This window comes from Hakea prostrata, chromosome 2 (assembly GCF_041222555.1).
Source record: "Hakea prostrata isolate BN-2017 chromosome 2, UWA_Hpros_2, whole genome shotgun sequence".
NCBI classification, from domain to species: domain Eukaryota; kingdom Viridiplantae; phylum Streptophyta; class Magnoliopsida; order Proteales; family Proteaceae; genus Hakea; species Hakea prostrata.
In genome coordinates, this window is record NC_142601.1 from 65440776 (window position 1) to 65454563 (window position 13788).

Here is a 13788-nt window from a genome sequence, read left to right on the forward strand (position 1 = left end):
CGCTTCTAGCAGAGCCGTTTGTGATTAAGTTCATCAACTGACTTAGCCTTCGGAGGTGGACTCCCGACCCCAGCAGTCGGGCCACATCTGACGCTTTCGTTTTGCAAGACATCACGAGGAGATCTAAGGGCTGAGCAGATTTTGGACGCATCAATATGAAAGAAGACTGGAACTCTAAAAATTTGAATACCACTACTCAAAAATTCTCGCTTGGAAGGCGCTCAAAAACCAACCCAAAGTCGGTGCACCGGAATAACACAAGATGACTCTCGCTTGCAACTCAAAAACAACCCATGGAAATCCATCCCGACTTTGACCTTCACATCATGGACATCTTTCCTTGAGTTTGCAGATTATCAATTTAAGCCATGTATGACTGATGAAGCCGGATGCATATATCTCTACAGAAATGGCCATAACTCCCTAATCTCGAGTTCCATTTTAACCGATTCCAAAGCAACATTGAAAAGAAGATTCAATTCGGATAAAGAAATCCTCAACCCAACCGAACATGACTGATGTCCGGAGAAGGTGCACACTTTGCCATAGCTCATCACTGCTCTTCATTTATTTTCCGTTCAGCTCGTCCTAATTCCAACCGCATGATGACCAGAAAAATTCTTGAAGTTGCTGCTACATTATCTCCACATCTGCCCCATAAAATCTGCAAGGCTGCCCCATAGCTACACATTACACATCCTAGATTCTCCTGCAATATCTTGTAACACAAGAGCATTACATTGACCATTTAACATACCCTATCAGCCATGATGCAAGCTCAACTGTTCATAGACAATTTTTGCTACCAATAGTCCAAAGACAATTCCTAGATGATCTCAATGGTCTTCACAGCCACATCATTGACCATCCACTGATACAAATATGCCACCATTATTGCTAATCGCCATATCAACCTCAAGCGATACAATCTCATCTACTTGTATCCTGAAACCGAGAACATAATGCTCATGATGAATGTAAAATCTTCATAAGTGCTGCCATGGGCTCTGCGCCTAGTCTATGTTGCCTTATTATTTTGACAACAATTGCAACACTAGAACGATGTATTCTATGCTCAACAGATACCTTCAGCTCCTACAATAATAACAGATACACAGAGTCAATGGTTAAGAGTTGAACACCACTAATACTTTTCTTTGCCCATCTTTTGTACATGTAAGCAATCTCCTCTCGCAATTGCTTATATGTTCACCCAATCTAGAGAGCAATAAGCACGCAGATATGGTCGACAAACATTAAAAAAATATCGATGCTTAGTTCTGCTTTTTAATTAGAAGCAATCTCTTCGGCCAGCCTTTTTTTTTTTTTTTTTTGGTAAACAACACTTCATTCATATAACTAAAAGAGGTACAGACATAACTGCATGAGAACACAAGGTTCAAACCGAACCAAGGAGTGGACAAGGATCAAACTGTCGTACATGCAATAGACAGGGTCAGCCAGGGTAAGGGTTGGGTCAAGCCCAAAATGGATCACATCCACAAAACCCTTAGAACAGAAACACCAAAAAAGCACCAATACCCATAGAGGGGGTGTAAAACCCAGCCCTAACCTTGACCCGGAAACCTTGTTATTTGTAGGTCCGATGACCCGGAGTAAAGTAAGAAGTCAGCTTTGGGCCATCCCAGTGGAGGACTTGGTGTCTGGCTTTGAATCCATGAAAGTTGATGATGAAGTTCTATTTATGGAAACTGAATCTTGATGAAGATCGGATTAGTTGATGGACTTGGAGTGCTCTCTATCTTGGTTTGAAGGCATTTCTACCTATTAGGTGAGTCACTTGACTTGTGTGCAAAACCCCTTTTGGATTGGATTTGATCTGGGCCTTCAATTCCCTGTTCTGGACTTGCTGTCAGCATTGGTCGACTGATTGGTCGACTGGGCCAGTCGACCAATCCACTCGACCAATGAGTGCTGTCTTTGGCAATTAGGTCTTTCTTGCTCTATTTAAGTCCAATCTCGAGTCTACTTCGTATTTGCTGCCTCCAAACTCTCTGGAACGAACCAAAGACCTCTGCAAGTCATCTCCCTTGCATCCTTGGTGTTTTCTTGACGGATCTTCGTCGAAACTCTTCCTTTTGCATCAAAAGGTATGTCTACTCTCTCTTCTTCTCCTCCATCTTTGTTTTTCTTTCCTTTTTGAGTTGAGACAGTTGAAGAGATGCTGCATTCTCTGTTGCAAACATCTCTGAACATGTTCTCATGATCATCTTAAGGATTAATGGCTAAAACAATGATCTTAACCATGATCATTGCAAGCTTTTGAAGGAATCATGATCAAACCATGATCTAGTCTTTGTTTAACTTCTGATTTGAATTCTGATCTCCTTGGATCTTCTATATTGATCATGTTAGTAGTCAATTGCTGTGTTTTCTTTTCATGATCCATGATCTATCAATCTCTAGTTGTTTCTCTTCTACCATACCATGTTTTCTGCATGAATCATGATAGTTACATATATGGTAGGTTTTGTTTCCTTATTTAGATTTATGCTTTTAAGCCTATTTCCTTGAAGATCTAAGTATGCTTTTCATGATACCTTTACCTGAAGCAATGATCCATCCTCCTATTGTTCTTGTCTTTGATTTCTATTTCGAATTCATCAAGATCCATGGTTGATCTAATTATGGTAACTTTTTGTTTCCTAATTTGGATCTTGATGTCTTGATTTGATTGGTGTTTTGAAGTCCCCTATATGTTGGAATACTACTGATGTAGTTTACCCCTTGATTAGTACCCTTTTGAACCACCAAATTCGGATTTCATATCTTAAAATTCTGTTTTTTAGGCTACTGTCTGCATTGGTCGACTGATTGGTCGACTGGACCAGTCGACCAATCCACTCGACCAATGAATACAGCAACTCCAGAATTGGTCTGTGTTGGATGTTTTGGTATCTTTTCTGTTAGGGATCTTTCCTAATATGTTGTATATACTTGTTTAGGACCTTCTTCTCAAGTTTTCCAAGATCTTACTTGATTTCTTAGGATTCCTTTGCGAGTTATAAAAGGTAAGGATGGTTATTTCCTTAATTACATAGATAGCATGAATCTAGTTTCTATATTTGAATATCGTTGATATGTTTCCTAAATTAGATTCTTACAACGATATACTACTGCTGCATAACCTTGATTACAGTAGCATTGCTTAAATTGATTCATGTATGATTTACTTACCAATTATATACAAGTTGATTGTAGTTATTGATTTCTTTCCATATATGAAGTTACCATATATGTGATGATATGAATTGATGCATGTGTATGCTTAAGTATGGTTTGGAAAGGAGACGTGTCCTTTTGACATTTCTGTCCTTGGACTACTACGGGAATATTATGGGATGTTTCCGGAGATGCCCTCTGGACACCTTCCTAAACTGTTGGATGACATATCTAGGATTGTCTAGTAGTGTTTGGCTAGGATGTCTGTTATGTCGGACCCTAATCGGAGGGGTATTGAGACCGAACGACCCGTGGTAGCAATGGGGATTCATGGGCGCTCAAGACCGGTAACCAACCCGTGAGAGGACAGGAATCACATTGTGGGGGCCATTTATTGGTAGGGTTGCATATGGTTAGACTTGGGCTCACGGGCGCTTAAGACCGGTAACCAACCCGTGAGAGGACGTGAGAGCTTCCCGTTTACCATATGTGGATAACCAATAGGGTTGATGAGTCCGTAGTCGGGGACTATGAGGACTCTAGTGTGAAGGATACCGGAAAGGATCGTCGGGGACGAGGAATGGACGTATCTGGATCCGACTTGATGTAACTAAGTAGAAGACTTGCATTTGGCTAGGTTTTACCACGACATGCGCCAAGTACTTATACCAAATGGTTGTGAGAGAGTGTGTTGACTTAACCCCTTGCCATGGTTTGTCCTGAGGGATGAAGGACCCATTACCAATCGGCTGCTCAAGACCGGTGAAATGATCCGTGAGAGAATCCAAGATACCAGCATACATAGAGTTAGATTCATTCATTCATTGCTTGTCTCATATCATATTGCATTTATGTTTGTTCGGAATCCCTGCCATTTATGTTATTATGGATTTTAATCGCCTTATCGAGTTTCTTTGAAACTCATTCCTTTATTGTACAATGTTTGTTAGACTATCCTGCAGTCTTGAGTACTATGACGGTCCCTATGAAGAAGCGCAAGGCGAAGAGGCATATCTCCAGGAAGGTGATTGCGGTTACCACAATTACACTGAAGATCCCGCGAGTGGTTATGCTCCGTACGATGCTTAGTCCGACCATTGAGTGGAAGCGTCCTTGCGCCATTTATGAGATTTACACTTATAAGGATGTTGTCTATAAAGTGGAGAACAATTTAGTTACCCAATGTACTTGCTACTGGGATTAGATTTTGTCTAGTTTATTCTTTTAGAGCTACTTTTCCGCTGGTTGTAGAGTGGGATTTTTGCCTCACTTTACTTATCTGTTTGACACTCTGATTATATCTATCATTCTGATTCATTTATGATTCATTCTTTCTTTATTGGATCTATGGTTTATCTTCCGCACTTTTATTATGATTGTTCATGATTATGTTATTGTTTATGTGGGAGGTTGATCACTCGATACCTGATCTTCGGGCTGTGGATCACACTCTCGGGTATGCCAGATAGGGTACCGGCTGGGAGGACGTGACTGGGGGACAGAAATACAACACCCACATAGGGGGACAAACAACATGCCTCAAGGGCGGACACATAACTCCTACAATTGTAGCGATGGTAGCAGTGAAAATGCGGATCGGACCTGCCATCCGACTTGCCGTATAGGCATACCTATCAAGCTCGACGCAGAAGAACTTGTACGCAAAGCTGGAGTTGTTCTACGGTGTGCACCAAGGAAACACTGCAAGCAAAGGAGCTGTTATGTGAAAAATAAAAATAAAAAACAAAAACAAAGTACTGCAACCGCATATCTAAGGGGAAACCCTAGATCTGGTTATTAACGGAGAAAGTGAAACGGAGGGGGGAAAGAGGGAGACGGGAAAGAGGACGGAAAAGAGCAGGGAAGGCAAGCAGAGGGGACGGGGGTGAGACATAACAGAGCCAACGGGAGAGAGAAATAGATAGAAACAGAGAAAAAACGAGAGAAACAGGGAACGGGAGAGAGAAACAGAGAGGACAGGAGAGAGAACAGAAAGGGCGGGAGAGAGAACAGAAATGAAGGGAAAGAGAGAGAACTGGAGGAGGTGAGAGAAAAAACAGAGAGAAGAGACGGGAGAGAGAGCAGCGGAAGAGGAGAAGAAGATCGGAGATGGAGACAGAGATTGAGACGGAGGGGAACAGGGGAGGCGGAGAGACTACTCAAGCGAGCCTCTCTGCCTCAAGCTTCTCGATCTGGAGGAGTTGCAGAGCTTTCCGTTTTCAGTTTTCACAAGTTGCGGAGCTCTGCCGCCCAGACATTTTTGAGAACACGAGCGAGTCTTTCTCAAAGCATAGTTGCGTTTGAAAACTTTCTACAGGTAGTCTTTTTTCATGGTGCCCCCGGCCAGCCTTATTCTTACCAAAGAACTTCAATTGCTCAAAGATTGCAGTTTTTTTAGTAGCTTGGTATTCATCTAGTACAGTTTGCTTATTGATGGACAACAGTCCTGCACCTTTAAGATTGGCCAGAGGACTACAGTAGTAACACAAACTATAACATGGAAAATAAATTGACACTCCTATGAACAGGTTATAAATGAAGAATATAAAAAAAAATGAGAAATTGTTAGTTGGAATGGAGAAATGCTGAACACCCAACAACGATAGAAAGAAGAACAGAGAACTCGATATGTGATCACCAATGACTAATGAATGGAAGAAGAAAAGAAGGGAAAACCAAGAAGAAATAGGAGGTGGTCATTTTAAAAAGTTCCAAGTTCAAGAATGATATCAAGGACAGTGAAATCACACAAACTAGTAAGGATGATGAAATTTCAGAACCCCAAGGAAGAAAAGAAGGGCTGAGTAGAAGAATCTGTAGCACCCAATGAAAAACAGAAGAAATAAAGGGACAGCCTACGAGCATATGAGAGGAAGCTCAAAATTTCCAAGATCTATTGCAGTTGGGAAATCATTCAACTTGTGTTATCCCCTACAGGACAAAGGTAAGCTTGCTTTCAAGTATGACTCTCAAAATGAAGAAACGACCCATAACAAATATAGAAGTTAAATAATCCACAGAAAGGAGTGGATTCTCCCTTTTCATCAAAGAATTGAGGGTTCATAATTATGCTACTAACTTTGACATTCTCTTATTACAAAATTTAGACAACCCCCTCGACAGCATTACCCAGATAAGAGAATTTTTACAGTAGAAACATGAGGTTTGAATAGCAAGGTCGTAGGCTTTATTATGTGTTATCCACCGTTTACATCGCCAATTTATTCTGAGCATGCCATTCAATAATTTACTCATGCATTCAAACGTCTCTGAAATATACAACAACTGCAATCCAATAAAGTGATGAGAATCTGAGAAGTTCCCTCCACGATAATTAATATTCATGATGGACCTAAAATCCAGAATGCAGAATACAACCCAAATGAACCCCATGCATATTCTACAAACAAGATTTTTCTTGTTCCTGATAAATTGGCACACACGTCAGATTCGCAGAGACTTCTTGCCAAATGACAACTATTAAGAGCATGGAAAGCAAGGTGGTTGAAACTGCGAAGAAAATATAAAATGTTCATTGAAAACAATGAACCGATTTTGTATCATGTATGTTCTCTTATATATTTTGGGGAAGTAACCCCATGAACAGAACAGAAATAGGTGACTTACATTCTCCTGCCATAATCTAGGGATCTACCATGATAACAAATTCCAAGAAGAAAAAAAAAATATGCTCTGTTCAAAATTTAACCTAATAGAGCACTATTCCTCTCAATGAATTGAAAGTCTATGATGACTTCACCTGAAAAAGGAAGTAAACCCACTGCTGAATGTGTTCCCCATACCTAACCCCAATCCCTCCCTTTCTCCTCTACCGAAGAATAACCCACTGCTGAATGTGTTGGAGGAGGATGAAGATGAAGACGTTTTTATTAATAGGGTGGAGGTTGCTTCACAGAGTGAATGCTGTGAAACTGTTCTGGTTGGCTTGATACTGGAAGGTAAACCCTTCAGGAGGCAAGCGGTCTCTGAGGGACTGCTTAAGGCGTGGAACTGTTGTTTCCCTGTTGAGATATCTATGATGGAGGAAAGGAAGTACAGGTTCGTTTTTCAACATAAGATGGATCTGCTGAATGTGCTGGAGGAGAGCCCGTGGGCGGTTGGGAATAATTTGATGGTTCTTGAAAGATGGAATGAAAATCAAAAATGGGATTTCTCTCATGTAGATTTCTGGATACAGATACATGAAATACCGAAGGAACTGATGGATGGTGGGGTGATGCAAATAATTGCTTCTAAGGTCGGAAACCCTATGAAAATGTTCTTGGTGGAAGGGATGCAGTTTGGCAAGTTAGTTCGCTTCGTCAGAATCCGGGTTAATGTAGATATTAGAAAACCTCTTCGGTGCTCGATTAATATTAAGTGTCAAGGAGAAGAAGATGCTAGAGTACAAGTTAGATATGAGAGGCTGCCTTTGTTCTGCTTCTTTTGCGGGAGGTTGGGTCATGAAATTAGTCGGTGCGTTAAATGGTTTGATGAGAAGAGCTTACATCAAAGAGCCCATGGTTGTGTGAATGCAGAGATTTGTTCTGAAGGTCCAAAACCAAGAGGAAGTGCTGGTAACAGAGTTGCTACTCCTGATGAACGATTGTTGAGGAACTGTAGAGAGGTCTCTTTTGAAGCAAAGCAACTATCGTGGAACTCAAGTCTCAATAGGGGTGGGTCAGATAAACGCCCGGAGATGGCAGGGGTGAATACGGATGGCATACATGGGGAACAACGGAAACCTGGGAAGGTGAATTGTCAGAAGGAAGACCAGGGTGACAGTGTTCAGAAACAGCTTTTTGGAGGTTTGGTACATATAGGTGGCAAGCCCTCAAGTCATACTAAGACTGATGCATCAGAAAACTCGGTAAGAACCTCCTCTATCCCATCTGCATCCTTCTTCACTAGTCAATCCTTCTCATCTCTCATCCCAATAGCACCTTCTATCCACTCCTTTCTTACACACAAACCGGAACACTCTGCAGCCATTTTGTCGTTACTGAACCATATGGCTGAAATTTCCTTAGACACAAATTCACTTTCTAGCGAGCTGTCCAAGAATTCCCTAAAATCTGATAAGGCTACGGCTTCATCAAATATGTGTCTAAATGTCATGCAACCTACAGTATTTGAAACCACTAGATGCAACCCAAACTCAACCTTTCCAACGGATCAAATTATTGACCTTTCCAGTATGGAAAATTACCATAATGGCATTGGAAATAGTCATTTGCATCCCAGTTACCCCAACTTTCCCACGCCACCTCCGAATCCCACTGCATCTTCTACCTTCGTCAATATCAGCCAACGTCCTAACCATCAAAATTTAAAAATGAAGACGGTGGCAAGGAACCACATTCTTGATATTTCAGATGCATCCAGATCTTCTAAAAAGGCAGGTAAAGAGAAGAAAATCAAGAGGACAGCCATCGTGCAAGGGTTAAAGGAACAGTCACAGCAAGTAAATGTATGCTTCAAGAAACAAAACAGGGAGGAATATTTTTTATCCTCTGGACCCGTGGTGACTGGGGAACAGTCCCACGGGATCCAATGAAAATATTCAGTTGGAACTGCCGTGGGTTGGGGAACCCACGGACAGTTCGGGCTCTAAGAAGTTATATTAAAACTGATTCCCCTGACATGGTATTCCTCATGGAGTCTAGATGCACGGATGAGATTGCGAAAAGGGTTATAAGGAAACTGAAGTTTGAAGGAAGTCATATTGTTTCTTCTGTGGGTAAAAGTGGAGGCTTGGTGTTGATGTGGCATACTGAGGTGGAGGTGTCAATTTTATCAGCATGTAAAAATATCATTGACTGTGAAATTGTTGACCAAGAGAAGAATAAATTCTACTTATCATGTGTCTATGGTGAACCAAAAAAGCAAAATAGACATAAAGTATGGGAGAAAATGATGGGAATGGGGAGAAGGAGATCTGATGAGTGGCTGACGTTGGGTGACTTTAATTCTTATCTCAGCTGGTATGAGAAGGAGGGGGGCAATCGGACAGGACAGAGAGATACTAGATTGTTCAAGGAAATGACGGACCAATGTCAACTGATGGATCTAGGTGCAAATGGCCCGACTTTCACATGGAGTAATAGGCGGAGGGATTTGAATGCAATAAGAGTCCGATTAGATAGAGCTTTGGCTAATTATGGATGGAGGGTTAAATTTGGAGATGCAGCAGTACTTGTTAGACATGCCATTGCATCAGACCACAATCCTATTCTGGTGGACACGGAGGGTGGTGTGGCTAAAGGGCGTAGACCATTCAGGTTTGAAGCAGCTTGGATGAGGAGTGAACAATGCAAAGAGGTGGTGCAACAAGCTTGGACAAAGCCAACCAATGGCTGTCATGGTGATGTTCTATTGACAAAATTGGGGAGATGTCAGGTGGACTTGAAGAGATGGAATAAGGACTGTTTTGGCCATATTCAGACCCAAATTAAACAACTAAAAGCTCGGCTTGAAGGGATCCAATGCAAACCTCACACTGAAGAGAATCTAAAGCTCGAATTAGAGGTTCAAGCACTGTTGGAGGAGCAACTGGAGAGGGAGGATGCTCTCTGGAGACAAAAATCAAGAATTTCTTGGATTAGAGATGGGGACCGTAACTCGGCTTTTTTCCATGCGTCAACACTGCAAAGGAGACAGAAAAATAGAATTTTAAAGTTGAAACTAAGTGATGGAGAATGGACAAAGACTATAGAAGAGGTGTGCTTGGAGCTGAACCAACACTTTGAGGCTGCAGTTACTTCTGAAGGTATTGACAATGATGCTTTGGAAAAGGCACTTCAACAGGTAGAGTGCTCAGTCACAAATGAATTAAATGTTAAATTATGTCTGACCCCCTCCGAAGATGAAGTGCATGATGCCTTGTCTGATATGGACCCTTTAAAGAGCCCTGGACCTGATGATTATCCACCCTTATTCTATCAGAGTTTTTGGGCTATTACTAAGGATGATATCTATAAATTCATTGTTGACTTCTTTGAAAATGGAACTTTACATCATGAGATGAATCGAACATTCATCTGCTTAATACCCAAAGTTGCAAATCCGGAGAAGGCTGAGAATTTTAGACCCATTAGTCTATGTGGTGTTGTGGTTAAAATCATTTCCAAAATCATGGCAGAGAGATTGAAAGCATATCTCCCAGATATAATTGCACCTAACCAGTCAGCATTTGTCCCAGATAGGGTGATATCTGACAACATCTTTATTGCCCATGAGCTCTTTCACTACATTAAACATCGTAAGAAGGGGAAGACTATGCTACTAGCCCTGAAGTTGGATATGAAGAAGGCCTATGATAGATTAGAATGGCCATTTATTAAAACAGTACTACTCAAAATGGGATTCTCAATAAGGTGGGTGGATTTGATTATGGAGTGTATTAGCTCAGTTTCTTACACTCTTTTGGTGAATGGCACAGAGAAGAACTCTTTTACTCCAACTAGGGGAATCAGGCAGGGAGATCCCCTTTCTCCATTTCTATTTATCCTGTGTTCACAGGTATTGTCAGCTGTGATTGAGAAGGCAGAGGAAGAAAGGTTGGTGAAGGGGGTTAGTATCAGGAGGAGGGCTCCCTCAATATCCCATCTCTTATTCGCTGATGATTGCCTACTTTTCTCCCAGGTGAAGATGGATCAAGTGGTGGAGTTAAAGCAATGTCTGGAATTGTATTGCAGGGCCAGTGGTCAAGAAATAAATTTAAAAAAGTCATCAATGACCTTCAGTCCCAATACTCATAGAAGAATAAAATGTTGGTTTTCTAGGGTGTTGAAAATTCCCTATTGCTCTGGTCCAACTAAATATTTGGGGTTGCCCACTGAGATAGGGGTCTCAAAATCAAAGGTCTTTAAGGGCTTAACAGAGAAGACAGTGGGCCGTATCAAAGGGTGGAAAAACTGCATGCTCTCAACTGAAGGCAAGGTAACCCTCATTAAATCTGTTGCAACGTCTTTGTCTACATATGCTACTGCCCATTTTTCTTTGCCTGAAAGTCATCATAGTGAAGTGAGAAGAGCTATGAGTAACTGTATTTGGGGTCAGAAGGAATCAGAAAATAGGATCCATTGGGTCTCGTGGACAAGAATGTGCAAATCTAAAGAAGATGGAGGATTGGGTTTGAGAGATCCCACTTTACATAATAGGGCACTTTTGTGTAGAGTTGCTTGGAGGCTATGGCAGGAACCCAACACATTATGGGGACAAATCATGAAGGCTATATATTTCCCAAATTGTGGATTGTTGGAGGCCAAAGCAGGCCATAAACCTTCATGGGCATGGAGAAGCGTCTTGGTGGGTCTTAAAGTTTTGAAAGCTGGATTAATGTGGCAATTGGGATCCGGTGAGCTTATAAACCCTTGGGAGGATAATTGGTTACCATCTAGAGTGGATTTTAAGGTAGTGGGCCGAAAACCCTCTCGATGCCCTATCACTCGTGTAGCCCAATTGATTGAGCCTCAATCACGCACGTGGAATCGGGATATCATTAATCAATGGTTTTGTCATCAAGACGCTGAAGCCATTTTCAGGGTAAGGATACCGATATGCCCTAGTGAAGACACATTAATTTGGGGGGGTGCGAGGAATGGATGCTTCTCAACAAAAAGTGCCTATCATGTCTTGTTAAATCTGAGGGAATATGCGAAGCAAAGTCAGCCTACTACATCTAGAAGCCATGAGTGGGAGTCTATTCCTAAGAGGGTGTGGAAGAGGATGTGGTCATGTAAAACATTGCCCAAGATCAAGAATTTTCTCTGGAGGGTTTGTGCAGATGGTATCGCAACAGCTAGTAGTTTGGCCCAAAAAGGAGTACCATTAGATCCTATGTGTCGTAGGTGCGGGGGTGGTCGAGAAACTTCAGCTCACTTACTATTTCAGTGTCCATATGCCGAAGCTGTTTGGTTTGGTAGTGGATTGCACTTTTTGATTCCAAGAGGCTCTATAATCTCATTAGCGGAGGCTTTGAAAGCATGGGAGAAAGTTACATTTCCAAGTAAAGAGGTGGGGAGAATGGTTCTAAGTCATTTTGCCTTTGTATGCTGGAATTTGTGGATAGCTCGAAATGAAGCAACATTCAAGTACAAAGGCCCTGATCCAGAAGAAGTTGTGGCTAGATCCCAACGTGCATTTCAAGAGTATTGGAATGCAATGGGGAACTTTGAGGGTGTTACTCAATATCATCCTCCAACTCAAAGAGAGGATCAAGAGGAAGGTGTTGCAATTGATAATCTTGATGCGACCATTTGGTGTGATGCGGCTGTACCTTTGAAGGGTCATGCTGGAGGTGCGGGCTTTATTGTAATGGATCACAATAGCAACATCCTACATGCTGCATCCGAACCGATTATAGCTTCGGATAGTTTGATTGGGGAGGGTTTAGCTATACTACTTGCCATGCAATGGGCAGTGACTGAAGGAATTGGCAGCGTGCATATTAGGTCGGATAATGCTACATTGGTAGATTGGCTCAATGGAGGGTGTGGAAATGGTTCTGCTGAGGTGCAATCAATTGTAAGAGATATCAACTATGTAATACACCACTTTCATCGGTGTTCTTTTGTGTATTGTTCTAGAGAAGTGAACCTTGTTGCTCATTCTCTAGCTAGGAAGGCCTTGTCCCTTGGAGGCAGGACTACATGGCCATCTTCCACTCCTTGGCTCCTTGAACTATGTAATCAGGGCGCTTCGGCTTTTGCCTTTGAATGAATGTTGGGTTACCAAAAAAAAAAAAAAAAAAAAAAAAAAAAGGAAGTAAAACAGCCCCACTGCACAATACTAATTCCCTCATAAGATTCCCAGAACACTGTCAGTTGAAGTTGAGATCATAAACCAGGCCCTTAAGCAAAGGAAAGTAGAACCTCGACATTCGAACAACCTGTAAGCCTTTTTTGGGAAACTCTGCTGCTGCTTCTCACTTCACATCACCAACATCAAAGAAATCCAACAGAACCAAGATAACAAACTTCAGCTGATTCAAATTATGATGACACTATTACTTGGGGAGAAGTTAGGCCGGCACCTCTCAGAAGTTCTATGGAGGTCACCAACCTAGGCCATGGCCCTTCTTGATCAGCCATCGACCACATCTATGTATGTTCTCCTAATAGGCCTCTGCCATATCTATAAAATCTTTCTACCATTGCACCTTGTGAGCTGACCAATGTGGGACTAACAAAGCCCCAGCCTCAGGCGGTCTGCTTCCCAAATAGAAAGGAAGCTACTGGCATGGCAAGAATTTGACAGGGATAAGTACTGGCCTTCTCCATGTCAAAAAACCCTTGAGTAGCAGCTGATAAAAATATCATCACCTCTGATATGGTATGAAGATACCCTCCCTCCATCTTCTCTTCCTTCTATGACATGAGAGATAGGTGCTCAGCTCCATGGTTGTTTCCATCAGTGGTCTTGTCCATTGAACGAAAAATTTAACCATAAAACCAGAGAATAGTCGTATATAGCTCAGAAAAGAAGAAAAGAACTGAAAAGTTCTCGATGGTTCAATATTCTTCTATTTTGTTCTCAACCTAACAATTATATTAGGATCTTTGTAGCTATAGTAGAAATAACCCAACCAACCAGAAGTTTAAA

At 41.7% G+C, this 13788-nt stretch overlaps 1 protein-coding gene across 1 annotated transcript; it reads left to right on the forward strand.

Annotated features, from left to right (window-relative positions):
* The first annotated feature begins 4717 nt into the window (after positions 1-4717).
* LOC149025739 (uncharacterized) lies at positions 4718-12906 on the forward strand. Its single transcript, XM_089143596.1, has 4 exons — positions 4718-4866; positions 6121-6127; positions 6953-8585; positions 8723-12906. Exons 1-4 carry the CDS (start codon positions 4718-4720, stop codon positions 12904-12906), a joined length of 5973 nt encoding a protein of 1990 aa, XP_088999722.1.
* Positions 12907-13788: the final 882 nt, after the last annotated feature.